The sequence below is a fragment of the Pristis pectinata genome, chromosome 1 (genome assembly GCF_009764475.1).
Source record: "Pristis pectinata isolate sPriPec2 chromosome 1, sPriPec2.1.pri, whole genome shotgun sequence".
Lineage (NCBI taxonomy): Eukaryota > Metazoa > Chordata > Chondrichthyes > Rhinopristiformes > Pristidae > Pristis > Pristis pectinata.
The window spans coordinates 33,729,492-33,753,191 of record NC_067405.1 but is presented as its reverse complement, the minus strand read 5'-3'; the positions used below and the strand labels follow the sequence as shown (position 1 = coordinate 33,753,191).

The 23,700-nt window shown below is 39.9% G+C and overlaps 1 protein-coding gene across 20 annotated transcripts in view; it reads right to left on the bottom strand.

Moving 5' to 3' along the window:
• The window catches only part of LOC127577657 (mucin-13-like), an 88,955-nt gene that overhangs the window by 26,804 nt on the left and 38,451 nt on the right, over window positions 1-23,700 (bottom strand). For all 20 annotated transcript variants that reach the window (XM_052029094.1, XM_052029111.1, XM_052029130.1 and 17 more), the window contains exons 10-13: window positions 21,315-21,335; window positions 11,819-11,926; window positions 4,941-5,047; window positions 2,256-2,311 (exon numbers count right to left, since the gene is read on the bottom strand). In XM_052029094.1, the coding sequence (XP_051885054.1) occupies window positions 2,256-2,311; window positions 4,941-5,047; window positions 11,819-11,926; window positions 21,315-21,335 (292 nt within the window). The remainder of the gene's footprint in view (window positions 1-2,255; window positions 2,312-4,940; window positions 5,048-11,818; window positions 11,927-21,314; window positions 21,336-23,700) is intronic.

The following is a 23,700-nucleotide window of genomic DNA, read 5'->3' as shown; positions in this document are numbered from 1 at the left end:
CTTAATGAATACTTTACATCAGTATTCACTACAGAAAAAGATTGGGGGATTGTAGTGTGGACTTGCAGCAGGCTGAAAAGCTTGAACATGTAGATATTAGGAAAGAGGAGGTGCTGGAACTTTTGGAAAGCATCAAGTTGGATAAGTCGCTGGGGCAGGATGGGATGTACCCCAGGCTGCTGTGGGAGGCAAGAGAGGAGATTGTGGAGCCTCTGATGATGATCTTTGCATCGTTGATGGAGACGGGAGAGGTTCCAGAAGATTGGAGGGTTGTGAACGTTGTTCCCTTATTCAAGAAAGGGAGTAGAGATAGCCCAGGAAATTATAGACCAGTGAGTCTTACCTCAGTGGTTGGTAGGCTGATGGAAAAGATCCTGAGAGGCAGGATTTATCAACATTTGGAGAGGTATAATATGATTAGGAACAGTCAACATGGCTTTGTCAAGGGCAGGTCCTGCCTTATGAGCCTGATAGAATTTTTTGAGGATGTGCCTAAACATATCGATGAAGGGAGAGCAGTATATGTAGTGTATATGGATTTCAGCAAGGCATTTGATAAGGTACCCCATGCAAGGCTTATTGAGAAAGTGAGGAGGTATGGGATCCAAGGGGACATTGTAGTGTGGATCCAGAACTGGCTGGCTCACAGAAGGCAAAGAGCGGTTGTTGAATTGTCGTGTTCTGCATGGAGGTCAGTGACCAGTGGTGTACCTCAGGGATCTGTTCTGGGACCCTTACTCTTTGTGATTTTTATAAACGACCTGGATAAGGAAGTGGAGGGATGGGTTAGTAAGTTTGCGGATGACACAAAGGTTGGAGGTATTGTGGATAGTGTAGAGGGCTGTCAGAAGTTACAGCGGGACATAGATAGGATGCAAAGTTGGGCTGAGAAGTGGCAGATGCAGTTCAATCCAGATAAGTGTGAAGTGGTTCATTTTGGTAGGTCAAATATGTTGGCGGAATATGGTATTAATGGTAGGACTCTTGGCAGTGTGGAGGATCAGAGGGATCTTGGGGTCCGAGTCCATAGGATGCGCAAAGCGGCTACGCAGGTTGACTCTGTGGTTAAGAAGGCATATGGTGTATTGTCCTTCATCAATCGTGAAATTGAATTTAGGAGCCGGGAGGTATTGTTGCAGCTATATAGGACCCTGGTCAGACCCTACTTGGAGTACTGTGCTCAGTTCTGTTCGCCTCACTACAGGAAAGATGTGGAAGCCATAGAGAGGGTGCAGAGGAGATTTACAAGGATGCTACCTGGAATGTGGAGCAGTGGTGAGTGTTTGGAATGGGCTGCCGGCAACGATGGTGGAGGCGGACACGATAGGGTCTTTTAAGAGACTGTTGGATAGGTACATGGAGCTGAGAAAAAGAGAGGGCTATGGGTAAGCCTAGTAATTTCTAGGGCAGGGACATGTTCTGCACTGCTTTGTGGGCCAAAGGGCCTGAATTGTGCTGTAGGTTTTTCTATGTTTCTATAATTTTATATATTTCTACAAGGTCACCCCTTAGTCTCCCTACGTTCCAAGGAATAAAGTCCCAGCCTGCCTAACTTCTCCTTAAAACTCAGGCCTCTGAGTACTGGCAACATTCTTGTACATCTTCTTTGCACTTTTTCCAGTTTAAAGACATCTTTCCTATAACAGGGTAATCAAAACCATACACAGTACTCCAGGTGTGGCTTTACCAATACCTTGTACAACTGCAACATAACATCCCAACTCCTATACTCAATGCCCTGACTGATGAAGGCCAGTGTACCAAATGCTTTCTTCACCACCCTGTCTGCCTGTGATGCCACATGTACTCCCAGGTCCCTCTGTTCTACAGCACTCCCCAGGGTCCTACTGTTCACTGTGAAAGTCCTACCCCGGTTTGACTTCCCAAAGCGTTACAACTCACACTTACCTGGATTGAATGCTATTTGCCATTCCTCAACCAATTTACCCAGCTGATCAAGATCCCCCTGTAATTTTTGATAACCTTCTTCACTGTCAATGACACCACCTATTTTAGTATCATCTGCAAACTTACTAACCATACCTTGTACATTTTCGTACATTTTCATCCAAATGGTTCATATATGAATATTTATATGTATACTCTCTTTCTTAGACTATTTTCTCTCTTAACCTTGAACATAGTTTTTCTGTTTTTCTTGTTTAACTATAATAAGACTGAGCATATGATTCAGGCCATTTATCAGGCCAACTTGAGAGATTACATGGGAATATTTAATTCAATTTCTTCCTTACCTTACATTAATTATTACAGTTGATTTGTAGCCATGGTCCTTTAATGTTTCACTAAACTGCAAAACAAATCAGAATATTTGATAAATTTTCAGTATTCACGATACTGACATTACTGTACTGCTGCCATAAAACAACAAATTACATGACATATGTCAGTGATAATAAACCTAATTCTGATATATTTTTAATTCAAAGACTAATACTTCTGATTAAAATAGTTGTTTTACATTTCCTCTCCTCCTTCTATAGTTTCTTTGCATTAAAAACCATTTGGAAAAATATTGCTTAGAAATTGGATTCTTGTGTTTAGTGCTAATGCCAAATTGGAACCCAAGCAAACAAAAACTCCAAAATTGACAGAAACACAATGTTAAACAGCATTAGGGTGGTTTACTCCCTGAAACAAGGGCCCAAAAAAGAGGTCATCCAAAAGGTTCCACATGGTAGAATCCTCCAGGGGTAAGAATCCTTCACAATGAAACAATCCCACAAAAAATTCATGTTCTTAAAGCTGAGTCATGTGACCTGCACAGCACAACAGCCCCTGAGTTGAGATCCTCGCAGGAAAATGTATTTTGTTTCAGGATCCAAGTTCTTTCAGTGAGGTGCACTCATCAGGAAGAGCAGAGATGTTGTAACAAGCTGTTTAAATAATTCAAACATTTGTGCATTACAACAAGTGCAGGTGGACTTACAAAGCAGAATATAAGGAATCTTTTCACATCATCTGGATTTCCTGTCTGATTTCTAGCATATTATGTAGGTGGAACTAACAGGTTCATTCGGTTTCTATTTGGGGAATATGATTTTACAGGGTTCTTTCAATCCTCCACTTCTCAGCTGGGACATAAGTTTGTGGACGTTGACCAGGGACAACATCCCGGTAGTCTTCTTCCTCCTAGTCGTCTTACTCCTAACACATGTCAAACTCTGCCTCATGGCCCTCAGGAACTAGCTCCAAGATGGAGAGGCGTACAGCACGTGTCAATGATGTTTCTTCATTTGCCCGACATGTATTGTGGGGCAGGCAATAAAATTATATCTGGAGGATAGTGGCTGCTTTTTGTTATAATGATTAAAGGTGTGTATCTGTGTTCAGTTCCTATGGTGGGAGAGTGCAGAGGTGTGAACTGCCACAGAAGAAAGGGGAAACCCTCACCCCTAGGATCCATTCCACTGGGCACTGCTGGCTTCTGAAAATGTCCAACAGTACTCTCTCCCACAGGATGTAGGAATCTTGCGTCCTTTCTAAAAAACAAGGCAGTCACTATGAGGAAATTCTTCTCATGATCCATAGCAAGCTGCCCACTGTTGGAGTGTAGACCTTTGATGAAAAAAGGTCTATGCTCCTCATGGCAGCCATTATGGGCACACAGGTGTAGTCAATGGCTGCTTACACTTTTGGGAAGCCAGTAACACTGGCAAGTCCCAGTGGATGAGATGACATTTATTTCTCATTGAAGTCAAAGTAGGTGAAATAATTACTTTGCAATTACAATGCCTGGAACCCTCTCTGGTGTATAACAAGTTGAAAGAACTAACAGAGATCCACTGCTGCTGTTTAGAGAATTCCTGTAGCAAGAAAGATCAGAGTCAACATGATTTTGACCTCCACAGGGAGAGTAGTCCTGGCACAAGAACCCTGCTGAAGTTCTTCCTACTTAATGTTACATATCCCAGTGTTGACAATCTTGGAAGACTAGTTTGCAAATACATTGTTTAATCAGACACATCTTGGTGGGATGTGACATCTCCAAAGACTCCCTAGGAAGAGGTTCTTTGTTGAATGAACAAATCTTCACCTCCGTTCCCGAAGTTGCCAATCCACCTCGAGTGGCCAGTCATTGTCATAACAATACTTTCAGTAATATGGTATTGCCAGTAGTGTTGTTAAGTAGTGTTGTTAATGAGGCACCAATTGAATGAATATATTAACAGTGACATGCTGGAGAAAACATTCACTGTTAATTGTAGCAAACTCTGCAGAACTTGGAAGCTGTCAAAGCAGTCTGTAGCGAGTTTTGAAGCTACCCTTTCATGTCTCATGATATGAGTAGAATGTACCCTTAAATTACAGGCAAAGAAATAAATGAATGCAATGCACTTCTAGTTTTACTGAGGCCTTTTTAAAATGATTATAGCATAGAACTTTGAGCTCCAGTTTATGCAATATACAGTAGATTGAAGTGAACATTATGAAAATAATAGCATCAGTTATACCACCAGGAAAAGGCAAGCAACACTAACGTGGATCACACATTGAAGTGCCTGGTCTGATTGTCAAAACTGCATCTGCAAAATGATGTTAAGCATGACCAAGTGCAGATAAAATTTTATTTTGTGCAACCTCAAAAAATAGATGCTGTATCAGTCCAATCTGATTCAACTTTTCATCGTGTTGATCTTTAAATGGCCTTCAAATAGTGCAATTGTGAATGAATGTCATTTTGATAGTCTCCCTGTTTCCGTGATTTTTGTTCAATGCTCCGTCACAATAGCTTGATGAAATTGGGGAACTTATCATTTAAGAACTGGAGGACTGAATCTATGTCCTGCAAGTCTTAATGAAGTATAGTGAAGTTTCAGGATTTTACATCTTCGATTCATTTCTTATTTAACAGAAGTTAGTGTAGTCTTTTGTAGCCCTTACTTTATAAATTGTACTATATAGCTATAAATACATACTATTCCAGTTATTTTGTTGAGAAGTTTCTCATGTTCCTTGGATGCTTTGTCATTCATTTCTTCTTTAAATACTTCTTCAATGGTTAGTTCTCCACCAAAGGTTTTGCCTAGATATTAAACAAAAAGAGGATCAAATGTTTATATTTTGTTCAATTATTTCAGAAGATTCTGTAAACTGAATTATAAATGACAGTAACTTCTTCCCCATTTCTTGTCCTTCGCATTTTCTTATTGTAATTAGTTTAAATAATTGGAAAGCTACTGAAACATAGCCACCAAGTGCAAAAAGGAGCAGTGATTGTCCTTTCATTTTAAAAGGTCTTCACTACTGATTTATCCTGTTTGTTGGGTTATTGTTATCCAGTTATTCAACATGTAAACCACCAAGATTTAATGACTTGAAGAAATAAAGAAATTCTAGGAAAATTTAATTCTTCTTTAGAAACACATGGCAACTGCTCTGCCTGTGATCGGAAGAAATGGCAGAGAGTTGTGGACACAGCTCAGCACATCACGGAAACCAGCCTCACCTCCATGGACTCTGTCTACACTTCCTGCTGCCTCAGTAAATCAGCCAACATAATCAAAGACCCCACCCACCCTGGACATTCTCTCTTCTCCCTCCTCCCATCGGGCAGAAGATACAAAAGCCTGAAAGCATGTACCACCAGGCTCAAGGACAGTTTATATCCCACTGTAATAAGACTATTGAATGGTCCCCTATTATGATAAAATGGACTCTTGACCTCTCAATCTACCTTGTCGTGGCCTTGCACCCTATTGTCAAGTGCACTTTTTCTGTAACTGTAACACTTTATTCTGCTTTCTGTTATTGTTTTCCCTTGCACTACCTCAATGCACTATTGTAATGAAATGATCTGTATGGATGGCATGTAAAACAAAGTTTTTCACTGTATCTTGGCACATTTGACAATAATAAACCAATTTGAAAAAGATCAAAGGGAACATTAAGAAGGAATGCACAGATACATATTCATTCATAGGACATGGGTATCACCAGCAAGGCCGCAATTTATTATACATATTTATTTGCCCTGAAGGTGACGAGACACTTTGAAGACCATAAGACTTAGGAGCAGAATTAGGCCATTCAGCCCATTGAGTCTGCTCTGTCATTTGACTGCCAAAGAAGACAATACGGGTGTTCCCTAACAGGAAACCATGGATGAACCGGGAGATCCACTCCTACTGAAGGAGAGGACTGCTGCACACAAATCTGGTGATCCTGATCTGTACAAGAAATTGAGGTATGACCTTCGGAAAGCTATCAGGAATGCCAAGAGGCAATACTGACTCAAAATAGAGTCACTGACCAGCCGTCAGTTATGGCAGGGCTTACATGCCATAACAGGCTGCATAGTTAACAACAGCGTATCCCTTCCTGATGAATTAACGCATTCTATGTGCGGTTTGAACAGAAGGGAAGTGGATTGTCACTATCCACCCTGACAGCCACCAATACAACTGAACCTGAGATCACAGTGGAGGACGTAAGATCAGTCTTCTGGAGAGTGAACACGAGGAAAGCACCTGGCCCAGACGGTGTCCCTGGCCACGTGCTCAGATCTTGTGCTGATCAGCTGGCAGAGGCATTTGCGGACATAGTCAACCTCTCCCTGCTTCAATCTCAGGTTCCCCCCTCTTAAGAAGGCCACTATCATCCCAGTACCAAAGAAAAGCAAGGTAACATGCCTCAATGACTACTGACCAGTGGCTCTGACATTCGCCATCATGAAGTGCTTTGAGAGGTTGGTCATGGCACGCATCAACTCTAGCCTACCAGACAACCTGCACCCATTACAAATCGCCTGTTGCCAAAACAGGTCTACAGCGGAAGCCATCTCCTTGGCCTTACACTCAGCTCTGGAGCACCTGGACAGTAAAGACACCTACGTTAGACTATTGTTTATTGACCACAGCTCTGCCTTCAATACAATAATCCCAAGCAAGCTTGTCACCAAACTCCGAGACCTAGGACTCACACCTCTCTCTGTAACTGGATCCTTGACTTGCTGACCAACAGACCGCAATCAGTGAGGATAGGCAGCAATACCTCCTGCACGATTATTCTCAAGACTGGTGCCCCACAAGGCTGCGTCCTCAGCCCTCTACTCTACTCCCTACACACGCATGACTGTGTGGCCAGATTCTGCTCTAACTCCATCTACAAGTTTGTAGGTGATACCACCGTTGTAGGCTGTATCTCAAACAGCGATGAGTCGGGATACAGGAAGGAGATAGGGAGCTTAGTGGAATGGTGTCATGACAACAACCTTTTCCTCAATGTCAACAAAACAGCTGATCATTGACTTCAGGAAAGGGGGTGGTGTACATGCACCTGTCTACATCAATGGTGCTGAGGTCAAGAGGGTTGAGAGCTTCAAGTTCTTGGGAGTGAACATCACCAACAGCCTGTCCTGGTCAAATCATGTAGAAGCCACAGTCAAGAAAGCTCACCAGCGCCTCTACTTCCACAGGAGGCTAAAGAAATTTAGTTTGTCTCCTTTGACTCTCACCAACTTTTACCAATGTACCATAGAAAGCATCCTATCTGGATGTATCATAGCTTGGTGCGGCAACTGGTCTGGCCAGGACTGCAAGAAACTGCAGAGAGTTGTGGACACAGCCCATCGCATCACAGACACCAGCCTCCCCTCCTTGGACTCTGTCTTTACCTCTTGTTGTCTTGGTGAAGCAGCCAGCATAATCAAAGATCCCACCCACCCGGGACATTCTCTCTTCTCTCCTCTTCCATCAGGTAGAAGATACAGGAGCCTGAGGGCACATACCACCAAACTCAAGGACAGCTTCTACCCCACTGTGATAAGACTATTGAACAGTTCCCTTATACAATGAGATGGACTATGACCTCACGATCTACCTTGTTGTGACCTTGCACCTTATTGCACTGCACTATCTCTGTAGTTGTGACACTTTACTGTTATTGTTTTTACCTGTACTACATCAGTGGACTCTGTACTAACTCAATGTAACTGCACTGTGTAATGAATTGACCTGTTCAATCGGTTTGTAAGACAAGCTTTTCACTGTACCTCAGTACAAGTGATAATAATAAACCAATACCAATATGATCATGACTAATTTATTTTTCACTCTTGACCCCATTCTCCTACCTTCTCCCATAACCTTTGACACCCTTACTAATTAAGATAAGATATCTTTATTAGTCACAAATACATCGAAAGACACACTGAAATGCACCTTTTGCGTAGAGTGTTCTGGGGGCAGCCCGCAAGTGTTGCCACGCTTCCGGCGCCAACATAGCATGTCCACAACTTCCTAACCCGTATGTCTTCGGAATGTGGGAGGAAACCAGAGCACCCAGAGGAAACCCACACAGACACGGGGAGAACGTACAAATTCCTTACAGACAACAGTGGGAATTGAACCCAGGTCACTGGCGCTGTAATAGCGTTACGCTAACCGCTACAGTACTGTGCCAGAACCCATCAACCTCCACTTTAAATATACCCAATGACATAGCCTTCACAGCCATCTGTGTCAATGAATTCCACAGATTCACCACCCTCTGGCTAAAGAAATTCCTCCTCAACTCTGATCTAAAGGGATGTCCTTCTATTCTGAGGCTGTGCCCTCTGGTCCTAGACTCTCCCACTACTGGAAATATCCTCTTCAAATCCACTCTATCCAGGCCTTTCAATATTCAGTAGGTTTCAATGAGATCCCCCCTTCATCCTTCTAAACTCCAGTGAGTACAGGCCCAGAGCCATCAAACACTCCTCATATGTTAACCTTTCCATCCCCAGGATCATTCTTGTAAACCTCCCCTGGACCCTCTCCTGAGATATGGAGCCCAAAACTGCTCACAATACTTCAAATATGGTCTGTCCAATGCCTTATAAAGCCTCAGCATTACATCCTTGCTTTTATATTCTAGTCCTCTCGAAATGAATGCTAACACTGTATTTGCCTTCCTTACTACCGACTCAACCTGCAAGTTAACCATTAGGGAATCCTGTGCTAATATATACACAATATCACAGGAACAGAGAATATACACAATATCAACAGAGAAAACAATTTGAAAAGTTAATGGAATTTTAGCCTTTTTATTGCAATTAAATAGATAGTTGGAGAAACCACCCTTAGAGTGTGCATGATTTGGACCTCTTTAGATAAGAAGGAATATTCTTGACAGAGGGAATGCAACAAATATTCACTTGACTGATTACTGGGTTAAAAGAAAGATTGAGTAAATTGGGCTGAGAGAATATAGAATTCAGAAGAGTGAGAGGCAATTTCCTTTAAACATAAAAGGGTTTCAAAGAGCAGATTCTGGAAGGATATTGCTTCATGGGTGGGGACATGAACTATTTGTCATAATCTCAGAATAAGGGAACAAAATGTTGAGGAATTCCCTCACTCAGAGTTGGAAGGGTGCTGCAATTTGCTGTGGCTGCCTAGTATAAATGACTAATGGGAATGAACAATAAAACATTCAGCGTTTGACAAATCTGCCACAAAGACTGACTGCAATGTCAAGTAGCAATGACCTTGCACAAAGCTTTTCCAAAACATTGAGGGCCATACTTTTCAGCATGGAAGTGGTGGTTAACTCAAGAACACACTTGCAGACCTAACTATGAAGCAGCACCTGTTAATGGAGGAGGAAGAGTAAGCTCTGGTTGGACTCTATAAAAGAAGCATGTGCTAACTGTGCTGGCAAGAAGACAGTTCCAATCAGGCCATTTGGACTTGAACATCTACAATCAACTCAGAATGGGAGTGATTATATGCCTGGTTAACTGAAAGTTCGAAATACATTGTATGATTGGAGCATAGCTATTTCCATATGTTGAATACAAATCTATCCTGAGATTATATCATCATTTATACTGATCTAACATAAAGCTTCTAATGTCTCCAATGTCTTTAAAGCATAAAGTTTCTAATATCTCAACAAATCTCTGGTGTGAAGTCTTGAGACAGAGAGTAAGGCATACATTATCTTCCATTACTCATTAAAGTATGTCTTTGACCAAGTTGCTGCTTATCTGGCCTAATATCTCTACATGTCTTCAACATGAAACATTAACTCTGCATCTCTTACCATGGATGCTGCTTGGCCCACTGAGCATTTCCAGCCTTTGTCTTTTTTAGTTTCATATCTACATTTGACTCAGTTTTAAATTCTGTTTGATAATGCTAGTGTGAAACACATTGGGACATTTTACTACACAGTAGATCAATTCAATTTTTCTTGCACATGAACAATATCTATTATGTACACTGGGAAATAAGTTACATTTCCCCAATTAATGTGAAAGAGTAAGGAAACAGATTGCAATTTCTGCAACATCTTCATAAATTGCTAGCAGAACACAATAGCCGTTCTTCTACAATTGAGGTGTCAATAAAATTTGTATGCCTAAATAAATACAAAGATATTGCTCTGTTTTGGGAATATCATATGTCCATTGCTTTTGTACATTCATTTGATTTGATTCTTTTTCTGTTTTATATATTTATAATTATCTCTATTTAGATACAATATCATTGTTAGCATTTAAAGGTTTCAAAAGAAAATATAAAAATCAACATTACGACATGATTCACTCCTCTCAAAGCATTTCATACTTTCTGTCAGACAGAACCTTGTAACATATAGTAAGACGATACTCATACATCAGGCTGCTGTTCGTCGACTACAGCTCAGCGTTCAACACAATCATCCCATCCAAGTTCATCATCAAGCTTCAAGATCTGGGCCTCTGTACCTCCCTCTGCAACTGGATACTTGACTTCCTCATCAGCAGACCTCAGTCAGTGAGGATTGGTAACAACATCCCCTCTTTGCTGATCACCAACACAGGTGCACCTCAAGGCTGCGTGATTAGCCCCCTGCTCTACTCTCTATACACACAACTGTGTGGTTAAGTACAGCTCCAACGTCATCTTCAAATTCACCAATGACACTACTGTTATTAGATGAATCACAGGTGGCAATGAGTCAGCTGACTGGAGCGAGATAGGACGCCTAATTTGGGGGATTGGAAGTGGAGAGAGTCAGCAGCTTTAAATTCCTGGGTGTTAACATATCAGATGTCCTGTAATGAGCCCAGTACATGGATACAATCATAAGGAAAACGCACCTGCATCTTTACTTTCTTAGGAGGTTAAGGAGTTTTGGCTTGTCACCGAACACTCCAACAACCTTTTAAAGGTGTACTGTTGAAATTATCCTGACTGGTTGCATCATGGTCTGGTACGGCAATTCAAATGCACAGGAATGCAAGAAGCTGCATGGAGTAGTGGACTCTGCCCAATACATCACTGGCATATCCCTCCCCACCATCGGAAGTATCCACAGGAAGTGTTGCTTCAAGAAGACAACATGCATCAAAGATGCCCACCATCCAGGCCATGCCATCTTTTTGACTACCATTGGGCAGGAGGTACAGAAGCCTGAAGTCCCACACCACCAGGTTCAAGAACAGCTGCTTCCCTTCAACCATTCAGGTCTTGAACCAACCGGCAAAACCCTAATCACAACAGTTTAGCAAAACTATGACCACTCTGCACTGAAATGAACTTTTTTTGTTCTAACTATGGTCTTTCTTGTCAAAATTAAACATAAATTATACACAATTTATGTTTTTCTTGTGAATGCTACTTATATGATGCCTGTGATGCTGCTGCAATCAGGTTTTGACTTTAAGTACATATGTTCATGGTTTAAACATTTTGGGTGGTATTTTTAAAACAAAAATGAGAATTCTAAATACAATCTCACTTAGAAAACACACCATATGGCAATATTTCCAAATAATACCTGTATTTTACAGCATTCAAAATAAAATATTTTATACACTTACCCTTCACACAGGTATTATTTTCATTGTAAAAGCCAAAGGCACATTCACATATGTAGCCATGAAATATCTTTACACATCTTCCATTTTCTCCACAATCGACAATACAGCCTGGGATAGGAAATTATCTGGATTAAATACAGCCTTAATGAACTAATTACATTTTATCTTTTATAAATTAACATCAAAATCATGCCTCAGTATACATTCAACACAGTTCCAAATACAAGGTATAAATGCCTAGAAATGGCATGATACAGGGCTACAACCTTAAATGTCGACCATTTCTTTGCCTCCACAAATGATGCTTGACTTGCTGAATTCCTCAAGCAGTTTGTCTTTTGCTCCAGTTCATAGAAAATCCTGATTGATTCTTCTTGTCCCATATCTTTTAATAGGACTGTACATTCAATTGAATCAGTACAGCCAAAAAGTAAGCATTTGTCATAAAATGGTTATCCTGCTAAAATAGGCAGTAAGTGTTTTGGCTGTTTTGGACAGTAACTATAAAAGAAATTATCATTGCAGTTTGATGAATAAAACTCAAAAGGAACTTTGGGAGTTGTTTTTTCTCTATTCCTCACAATGCTTTTCCGTAGATTTGGTGCAATTTCCATTCACGAATGTGAAGAGTGCTTTTGCCAACACAGCTGGAAAACTTTCATGATTTTAACAGCACGTCAATCTCTTTAAATGTTTCAATGTCTCATTTTATCATTGGTAAAACCCTAATGATTTGATTGAAACCTTTTCCATAGCTTCTCCAATAATTAAACTATTATTCAAAATGGAGCAAAAACAATGCCTTTAACAGAATTCTACCATGATCTAGAAATTCATCTGTGACATATTCCTGGCATTAAAACAATATTGCTTGTCTCATAAATGTTATTTTAGAAATCTCTGATAAGATCATGAAATTTCATGGAGCAGTTTAAGAACAGCAAGCTTTGCTAAATTCCTTGCAGCTGCCAGCATGTAGAGACGCAGCTGAGAACTCAGCCAGCAGCTAAAGACACACAATCCCAAGACCACCAGCGTTCTTCCAGCTCATGGATTGAGTTGTCTGCTTCACCAAGACTGCCCCAGTGATTCCTGAAGGCATGGCATATGCTCCCAGGTTTACTGAGAGGGTCCTCAAAAAGCTGAGGGATTACTTCACACATAGGAGGGCTGTCTTCTTTTCACAGGCAGGCCCTCCCAGTTTCCAGGGATAACTCTATGAAGACATCAGTGCTATCTATGAATGCCTGCACTTCAGCAATGTCCACATGGCAATAAATGCATGCGGTCAACCTGCCTGTTCCCATGGGCTGATGGGGAAGTAATGAAACCTCCTCCTGTGAAGTAGAGTGTACCAATAAACTCCCAATTGCAGCAGTTTTCAGCAAACAGTGAAATGTAACATATAACACCAGATGAAGGCTGGAATGATCCTGCAGTGTAAAGATTCACAAAATGGTCACATCATGCAAGGAGGCCATTCAGTCCAACAAGTCTCTACTCCATGTAAGACAATGGAACCAGTCACACTCCCCTGCTATCTCCCATTGCTCTGCAAGTTTTATTTTCTTTCAGTTACTTATCCAGCTCTATTTTGGATGTTACAATGGAATCTGCATCCAATAGCACCTCTGTCAGTGAATTTCAGACCCTAACTACTTATTATGTTTAAAACAAAATTTCCCATGTCTATATCCTTTTGCAATTCATCTTCATGTCTCCTAGTTCTTGACACATCCACCTATGGGAACAATCTCCAGCAAGTCTTCTCTCAACTCCCTCTGCTACAATATCCACATAACTAAAGAACCTCACCCCATTTTGATAAATATCTTCTTTCAATCAAATGCCTTCATATCTTCCCTAAATTGTGGTGTCAAGAAGTGGATTCAGTACTCCAGTTGTGGTCAAACCAGAAATCAAAAACATGAAACTGCAGATGCTGGAAGGTCTCTGACCCAAAACGTTGACTGGTTTCTCTTTCCACAGATGCTGTTTGACTGGCTGAGTTCTTCCAGTCTAGCATTTGTTTTTGTGACCAAACCAGTGCTTTATAAAAAAGTTTTGTGCATGTCAATTTGATGACAAAAATACAGACCTAAAAAAAATGAAAATCTCACCTAAAATTGAGCATACAATGGCAGTAACTGAGATGCAGTATGCAAACTTACATCTCTCAGTATTAACAGGAATTTCAACTTTGCTATACCAATTATTTCAGCACGGCACAGATATATTTCAAAGCCCATGTGTTTCTTAATGTCTTGAAAGCCTATGTATTGGAAACTTACAATGCTAGCTAATCCCCGTAAATCTGCAAACCTGCTTTTAAGAATTTATTATCTGAATTCACAAATCTTGTTGTTTCTCTGCTGAGAAGTTTTCCATTAAATGTCCATTACTACTCCCTGTTCCTTTGCTATTTTTAACTTGATTTTTTAACAGGTATCAATTACCACTGCCCTCCCAATTAAAGCTGTACTGTGTCTGATTTGGCTTGCACCCATTTTTGCTGCACTAAAACACAGCTGTATCTAAGTATCTTGAGTTCAAGAGTCAGGAAGACATGCTGTAGCTTTATAAAACTTTAGTTAGGCCGCATCTAGAGTACTGCATTCAGTTCTGGTCGCCACATTATAGGAAGGACGTCGAGGCTTTGGAGAGGGTGCAGAAGAGGTCTACCAAGATGTTGCCTGGATTAGAAGGCATGTGCTATGAGGATAGATTGGACAAACTTGGGTTGTTCTCTCTGGAGTGGCGGAAGCTGAGGGGAGATCTGATAGAGGTTTATTAGATTATGGGTGGCACAGATAGAGTAGATAGCCAGGGTTGAAATGTCTAATACCAGAGGGCATGCATTTAAGGTGATGGGGGTAAGTTCAAAGGAGATGTGCAGGGCAAGTTTTTTTACACAGACAGTGGTGGGTGCCTGTAATGTGCTGCGTAGGGTGGTGGTGGAGGCAAATACGATAGGGGCATTCAAGAAGCTCTTGGATAGACACATGAATGTGAGGGAAATGGTAGGATATGGACATTGTGTAGGCAGAAGGGATTAATTAAGTTGGGCATTTTATCACTAATGTAATTGGTTCGGCACAACATTGTGGGCCAAAGGGCCTGTTCCTGTGTGGTACTGTTCTATGTTCTAACACAGATGACGAAGAAGGTCCCCTGCCAAATACCGTATGAGATTGGCCAAAATCCAGTTTGAAACAGCATCTGCATGATTTAAACTGAGTAACAAGAACTGAAAGCCATCTATGCAAGTCCTGTTGGAGCCTCACCACAACTCTAAACAGTTTGCTGCACAGCTTATAGAGAGGGACATCTGCTCTGAAAAAACATTCACCATGGCAACACAAATGATTTGGCTGCCGTGGAGGCAAGAGATCTCACAGAGGAAAGGGAGACACCTCTCATAATCACTCAAATGTACATACAAGTCCTGATCAATAAGACCCATGCCAGGAAGAAGCTCCTGTGCACCAGGAGAGCTAAGACCCATGATAAGAAGAGCCCGCAAGGAGATGGTGACAGTGGTCTTCTCCACAATTGACAATCTCCTTATAATGGAGCAATGGTGAAAGATATTTCAGGATCATACAAGATATTTCAAAGTGAGCTGCACACCACTGTTTACCAAGTTGAAAAATGCATTATTGTGGAGGTCTGCATACTTTATACTAAGACGCCTCCTATAGGAAATACTGAGTTGTAGCATGCCATTAAACTAACTGAAGCAAGGGTTCATTCATGTAAAGGTGGACCTGCAAACAGAGACCCAAGAGGAAAGAAAACATTTCCAGGAGTAACAAATTAACGCAATTTCATTATTTATTTTATTTTAACCTGGAATTATATCACATTGAAAAATATAGAACATACCTGCTGTGCTTTGAGTAAAAGAAATAATTTTAAATATTGATAGGAAACAATCAGAATATTAGATAAAGGAAATACTGTGATTGTCTCAGATGATGGAAAGAGAAACAGAGTTAACAGTTAATGTTGAATGTCATATGTTAGTCTTTTGTAGGATCGTTGACCTGAAATGTTAACTCTTTTTGAATTCCACAGATGTTGCATGACATGATGAATGTCTCCAGTATTTTCTGTGTTTGTTTACAAAGATGTCATCAGATTGCATCTGTGGACAGCTGACCTAAAAAATTAACTCTGTTCCTCTTTCCACAGATGTTACCTGATTTGTGTTTTTCAAATGTATTCTATTTTATATTATAAAGATCTGTTATGTGATCCCTCAGATTCCTCTGTTCCTTTATTAAGAAAGTTTTCATTGATTGGACATTTCAATTCCCTTTTCCATTGTCCTGAATTTTCAAATGTAAATGTCAGAAAGTCCTTCTGAATTAAAGCTGTGGATGTCCTACACTAACATGCTACAGACACACCATGTAAGTTTTTTTTTGAGGAGTGTGTCTATCAAGTCATAAGATTAAGAAAAGGTCATATTCTCATCTCAAATATACAGCAGAATAATGATTCAATGGACTCTTCATTCCTTTACTTATAAAAGCATTTCCTGTAACTCTGCACTGCAGTCATCTTAACCTTCCACAGGTAAACAAGTTTGTCATTTAATTATCCGCCTGTTAAACCATGAACTTTGTGCCAGGTCTGTCTTAATCATTAAACACCTTTTTCCTCAATCAACCAAAGGCTTTGTTGGCACATTGAGATGGTGGTGAATTTTATCAGTGACGTCTGCCTTCATAGAGAGGTGGTTCCTGGGATATGGAAAGCATTTTCCAGGGTCTTGTGAATATTATCGTCAGAGGGGCAGGTTGGTAGAAGTCCTTGGTCTTGGGAATGTTGAGTGTAAGCTCAGTTCTCTCATGTGCTTCATAAACTTGGTAAAAGCAAAGTCTTGAAACTCAGCTCAGAACACAAATGTAAAACACAAAGGAAATGGGAGAGTTTTGTTGTTTCCTTCCTTGCAAATACACAAAATATCCTGCATAAACATGGAGATCCTAGTCAGTATCTGAACAATGACAGAAGTCATATAATATTGATATTTGATGTGGAAAAATGCAGATTGTTTATCTTAGTGGCACTTGGCATGTGAAATAGAGAACAGTCTGGGCTTCTGGAGTATTCAGCCTCCCAGCAAAAGAATATTCCTCAACCTGATCAGAAGTCTTGTGTGTCTGCAAAGATCTCTTCTATAATAAAGAATATTACTGATAAAGTTGAGCACTCCTTCTTCTTCAAAGAAGCCCAAGCAGGTAAATAAATTCTTTCTATTCTCACAGCTTGTCTTGTATTGGTGAGAATTCAAAGGAGAAAATATTTTGAAGTACCAAGATCAACCAATTTAGTTTCTAATTATCAGTGGTGATGACAGTGCACACTGGAACAATCACAATGAAAATGTACAAATTCTACCTGTTCTGTTTGCTGTGGTTATGTCTGTAAGAAAGAAAGTTGTACAGCTTGATATGAAATTGTCAAGTACATAATTTCTCCAAGTACTCTGATTTTCAAGTTCAAGCAACTTAATGTTTAATTATCATTGGTCATTTCAGTGTATATTGTAATAATCACAATGGTTCAAAGGGAACAAAGGGATAAGGATGCTCCAGAAATTAAGTCCTGGAATAGAGAAAGGCTAGTTTCAACATCATAAGACAGAAACTGGTAAAGGTAGAGAGGGAGCAGTTACTTTCAGGTAGGTCTATGTCTGACAAGTGGGGTTCATTCAGAAGTCCAAGAATGAGAATTCAGGGCAAGCATGTTCATGTAAGAGTGAAAGGTATGCATAGCAAGTTCAAGGAATCCTGTATCTCAATTGAGATTGAGGGCTGGATAAAGAATTAAAAGAAAGAATGTGACAGGTATAGAGAACTAAACACAAGGAATGCCCTTCAAGGAGTATAGAAAGTGTAGGTGGTTATTTAAAAAAGAAATTAGAAGGTCAAAGAGAAAGCATGAAGTATCACTGGCAGACAAGATTAAGGAAATACCAAAATACTGAGGGTGAGAGAGTAAACAAGAAAAGATAATACCCCTTTAGGGGCCAAATTGGCAAGTTTGAGTGGAGCCAGGGACAGGTGAGATCTTAAACAAATACTTCTTGACTGTATTCATGAAAGAGATGGACATTGCAGTTGGGAAAATTAGGGGCAGGATGGGGGTAAAATTCTGATACATGTTATCATTAAAAAGGTATCAGATGTCTGAACAAGCTTAAAAGGTGGATAAATCACTATGTCAGACTGCTATGGGAGGCAAGGGAGGAGATTGCTGACAGATTCTTAAATCTTCATTGGTAATAGGTGAGGTGCCAGATGAGTGGAGGATAGCAAATGTGGTACACTTACTCAAGAAGGGCAGCAGGGATAAGGTAAGTTAATTACAAGCCTGCGAGTCCAACATCAGTGGTAGGGAAGTTATTGGGGAAAGGAATCCATGGAACAGGCTTAATCTGCACTTGGAAAGGCAAGGATTAATCAGAAAACAATCAGCATAGTTTTGTGAGTGGGAGATCCTGCCAGACCTAAATTCATTGATTTTTTTCAAAGAGGTAGAAAATGTATTGATTAACTTTTGATTTTGTCTACATTGACTTTAGTATTGCTTTTGAAAGGGTCCCAGATGGGAGTCTGGTCCAAAGGTTTAGAGCCCATCAAAGCCAGAGCATATTGGCCATTAGGATCCAAAACTGGTTTGAGATGAGAGGGCAATGTTGGATTGTTGTTTTCGTGACTGGAAGCCTATTACCAGTAGTGTACCATATGGATCAGTCCTGGAACCTTTATTGGTTATTATATACATTAACAATTTTGATTTAAATCGGTAGTATTACTAATCATGAGGAGGATGACATGAGTCAAAGACTACAAGACAATATTAGTCAGTTGGAAAGATGTGTGGAGCAATACGAGATGGAATTTCTTCCTGATATGTGTGAGGTGATTCATTTTTGGAACACGAGTAAGAGTAGGACATACACACTTAATGGTAAGGTATTAGACTGCATTGAGGAACAGAAGGACTCAGTGTCCATGTCCAAGAATCCCTTAAGGTGGCAGCATAGATAGATAAGGTGGTGAAGAAGCTACAATATGTGGGATACTTGCCTTCATGTGCCGGAGCATTGAATATAAGAGCAGGGAGATCTTGGTACAATCTTATAAAACATTTCCTTGGCTGCATTTAGAATACTGTGCACAGTTCAGGTCACCACGTTATAGGAAGAATGCAATTGCATGAGAGGGAGGAGATTCACACGGTTGTTGTTTGGGTGGAGTGGTTATGTTATGAGGAGAGACTAGATAGTCTGGATGTGTTTTCCTTGGAGCAGAGGAGTCAAAGTGGCAAAGAGGCAAACTATGTTAGACTATTGTTTATTGACTACAGCTCCACCTTCAGTACTATAATTCCAAGCAAACTCATCCCCAAACTCTGAGACCTGGGACTCAACACTTCACTTTCCAACTGGATCCTTGATTTTCTGACCAATAGACCACAGTCAGTAAGGATAGGTAACAACACCTCCACCACGATTATTCTCAGCAATGGTGCCCCACAAGGCTGCATCCTCAGCCCCCTACTCTACTCCCTATACACTCATAACTGCGTGGCCAGATTTTGCTTTAGATCCATCTACAAATTTGCAGATGATACCACTGTAGTGGGCCGTATCTCAAATAACAATTGACAAAAAGCAACAGGAAGGAAATAGAGAGCCTCGTGACATGATGTCATGACAGCAACATTTCCCTCAATGTCAGCAAAACAAAAAAGCTGGTCATTGACTTCAGGAAGGGGGACGGTGTCCATGCTTCTGTCTACATCACTGGTGCTGAGGTCAAGAGGGTTGAGAGCTTCAAGTTCCTAGGAGTGAACATCACCAATAGCCTATCCTGATCCCACCACATAGACACCATGGAATAGAAAGCTCACCAGTGCCTCTGCTTCTTCAGGAGGATAAAGAAATTTGGCATGTCCTCTCTGATCCTCACCAACTTTTATCGATGCACCATAGAAAGCATCCTATCTGAATGCATATCAGCTTGGTATGGCAACTGCTCCACCCATGACCACAAGAGACTGCAGAGAGTTGTGGACACAGCTCAGCACATCATAGAATCCAGACTCCACTCTGTGGACTCTGTCTATACTTCTCGTTGCTTCAGTAAATCAGCCAGCATAATCAAAGATCCCACCCACCCCGGACATTCTTTCTCCCCTCTCCCATCAGGCAGAAGGTACAAAAACCTGAAAGCACATACCACTAGGCTCAAGGACAGCTTCTGTCTTGCTGTTATAAGACTATTGAATAGTTTCCTAGCACAATAAGATGGACTATTGACCTCACAATCTACCTCGTTATGACTTTGTACCTTATTTTCCATCTGCGCTGCACTTTCTGTTACACTTTACACTTTATTCTGCATTCTGTTATTATTTTACTTTGTACTACCTCGATGCAGTGTGTAATGAATTCATCTGTATGAGCGGTATGCCAGATAAGTTTATCACTGTCCCTTGTTACATGTGACATTAATAACAATAAACCAACAATAATAATAAACCAATAAAAATATGGTTAATAAACTTGTCTCAACCACTTCCCCTGGCATTTCATTCCATATACAGACCACCCTCTAGGTGAAAATGTTGTCCCTCAGGTTCCTATGAAATCTCTCCGCTTTTACCATAAACCTATGCCCTCTAGTTCTTGATTCCCCAACCCTGGGAAAAAGATTGTACACATTCACCCTATCTATGTCCCTCATAATTTTATACACATCTATAAGATCAACCCTTATTCTCTTAAACTCAAATGAGAAAAGTACCAAACTTTGGTCTTTAAGGGGCCCTATTCTCTCTTTATTTACTCTTTTTTCCTTAATAAACATAAAATCTCTTCTGGTAAATGGGATTAGAATAAAGAAATACTTGTTGGACAGCATGGAAATAGTAGGCCAAATTGCCTCTTTGCCGGCTATATGGTAAAATAACTACTTGGTCACACCTGTTTGGCAATAAAAGAGATATTAATAAAATTTAATATGAAATAAGCAAAGAAGTTATTTCAGTCAAATACATTCTTTCTGCTATCACTACGTGTCCTTGTAAGAAAAGATAAGGTATCTTTGTTAGTCACATGCACATTGAAACACACAGTGAAATTAATCTTTTGTGTTCTGGAGGCAGCTGACAAGTATCGCCATGCTTCCGGTGCCAACATAGCATGCCCACAACTTCCTAATCTGTACACCTTTGGACTGTGGGAGGAAACCAGAGCACCGGGAGGAAACCCATGCAGACACAGGGAGAACGTACAAACTCTTTACAGACAGCGGCCGGATTTGAACCCCTGTCTCTGGCGTTGTAATAGCGTTACGCTAACCGCTACACTACTGTGTAATGTTACAGTACAAAATTCAAGCAAGTTAATTCCTAATCATCTATGGATACGTCAGTCCATAATGTAACAATCAGAACAAAAAGATTCAGGTCATACCTGTGTTTGGTGTGGTCATGGCTGTAAAAGAGAATGATATTCATATCAAATACACAATATCACATAATGATGTGTTGCGATTGTCACAGAAAAAAGAGCCATTGTTCTGAAGTTACGCATATTTGTAAAACCGTTCCAGAGATAAGTTGCCATTTATTTCAATTGATGCTGAATGGTAGAAAAATTTTATGTTGATTACCATTTTAGTGATTTAACTTTAACCTATCACATGTTCATCATAATTTTTTAATGAATCAATTCTTTGAACAGTTTGCCCTCAGGTCCTTGTTCCTCTATTGAAAATCAACTTTATTATAAAGATACAATTGCTAGTTACAATGGTAAAGGGTCAGCAAATTGGATCAACTTTTCCAATGATCTGTTATCCAATCCATCTGAATTGTTCCATTAAGAATTTATCCATTAATGGTGTGTGTCTATTCACTGTTCTTTCACTATGTATTTTACTTGTATCAGTCAGGATAGATGTGTTGATTCAAGCTGTGGAGGCATAAATCTGTGCTAAAAAGTAACATTTTCCTTGAAAAATGATTTTTGGATCCAAAAGTTAACGCAAAGTCATCATTCCCTTCCTAAATATGATAACATAATTTCATATCCTGCCACCCTTTCATGCATTTGCTGATGGGAGCATCTCCATATTACTTCATATCAGGGACAATCCCATGCTCAAACAGCAGACAACTGATGCTGTAAAACATTAGTCTATCAAAAAAACTGAATGGAGAAACAATTATGGAATGATTCTTCGCTATTGCTTGCTAAGTTCCTTCTTAAATGTAGAGTTTCTATTTCCCAAGTCAGTGCCTATGTCGAGTGTGTTAACCTTAGGAAAGTTATGTGGTTAGTTTTAAATAACATCCACAAATGAAAATGAAAGAGAAATTTCTTCTCTTTTTATCTCCTTTTAAATCTATGATACATGTGGCTTCAGCACGTCGAGCAAGTTCAGTACCTGAACATTGACAATGATGCATGAGTATTGATATTTGCTCTGGAAAAATCTATATTATTCAACCTACTGGTCTTTGACATGTGGAAGAGGGAAAATTCTGGGCTTCTGAAGTGCTCATTTTCCAAGCCAAAGAATATTCCTCTTTCCCTTGTAAAGAAGAGGTCACATGTGATGGCAAAGATATTTTCTATGGGTGAACGGAACATTGCTGACAAAGTTAAGCACTGCTTCTCTGAAGAAGCTTAAGCAGGCAAATAAATCTTTCTATTCTCACAGCCTGTGTTGAAATAATGAGAATTCTGAGGGGAAATATATTGAAATACCAAGTTCAAGCAAAAGAATTTCTAATGATCAATGGGCATTTCAGTGCATCATGTAACAATCAGAATGAAAATTTACTGCTCTTACCTGTTGTGTTGACTGTGGCATTGCCTCTAAAAGAAGTGTTGTACAACTTAGCTGAAACTATCTGTATTAGCATTATCTACATAGATTGTCTCAGATAATGGACCGCATGTAACATACTAGATACTCATGAAACATTTCCAGAAATAAATTATATTCAAATCCAGTTAATGCAGCACAGAGCAAAACCTTTATCTCAATGACCATCCAAGTGAGTTAAATATAATCTCTATCATGTTGTCGTATCTTTGTAATACATAAGTGAACACATTATTCACAATGTAACATAATCAATGCTTTGAACAGTTCACACTCAGGAAATTGGTCCTGAATTGAAAGTCCAATTACATAGAAATAGAACTTTAGGCTACTGTGATAGTTGCTCAGCAAATTATTCTTTTAATTATCTATCATCCAATGAACTTGAAACTCTCTATTGCTCCACAAGGAAATTTCCTGCTGCAGTATCTTTACCATGAATTTTACTTGTATCAGTGCTGAATCAAGCTGCAAATGTCATAAATCTGTGTCACACAGCAACACTACTAGGTTCCTTCTTTGGAACATATCTCTCCAGGTTCTAACAATCACCAACCAACTTCACCGTTCCTTTCATAAATTCACAAATTTGTTTGTGTTTCTCACTCAGGTTTCTTCCGTATTACTTGCAACACTCCAGCCCAAATGCAAAATTTATACTTCACAGGGTACTGCCTAAGAAAGGTAGTGCATTCATATGGGAAAGGGATTAAGTTCAGTTTTAAAAGTCATGCACAATTGAGCATAAAAGAGAAAGTTTTTTCCCTCTTTCCTTCTCCTTTTAAATCCATGGGATGCTTGCTTCAGCAGTTACTAAAGAATCTGAGTCGTAACTTTCCTGGCCCTTTGTATGTGGAACAGAGAACATTCTGGACATCTGGTTTATTCAGATTCCCAGCAAAAGCAAACTGTGGTAATTGCTTATCAGCTTGGCACAATTTGTTCAATGATCTAGCAACAGATCCA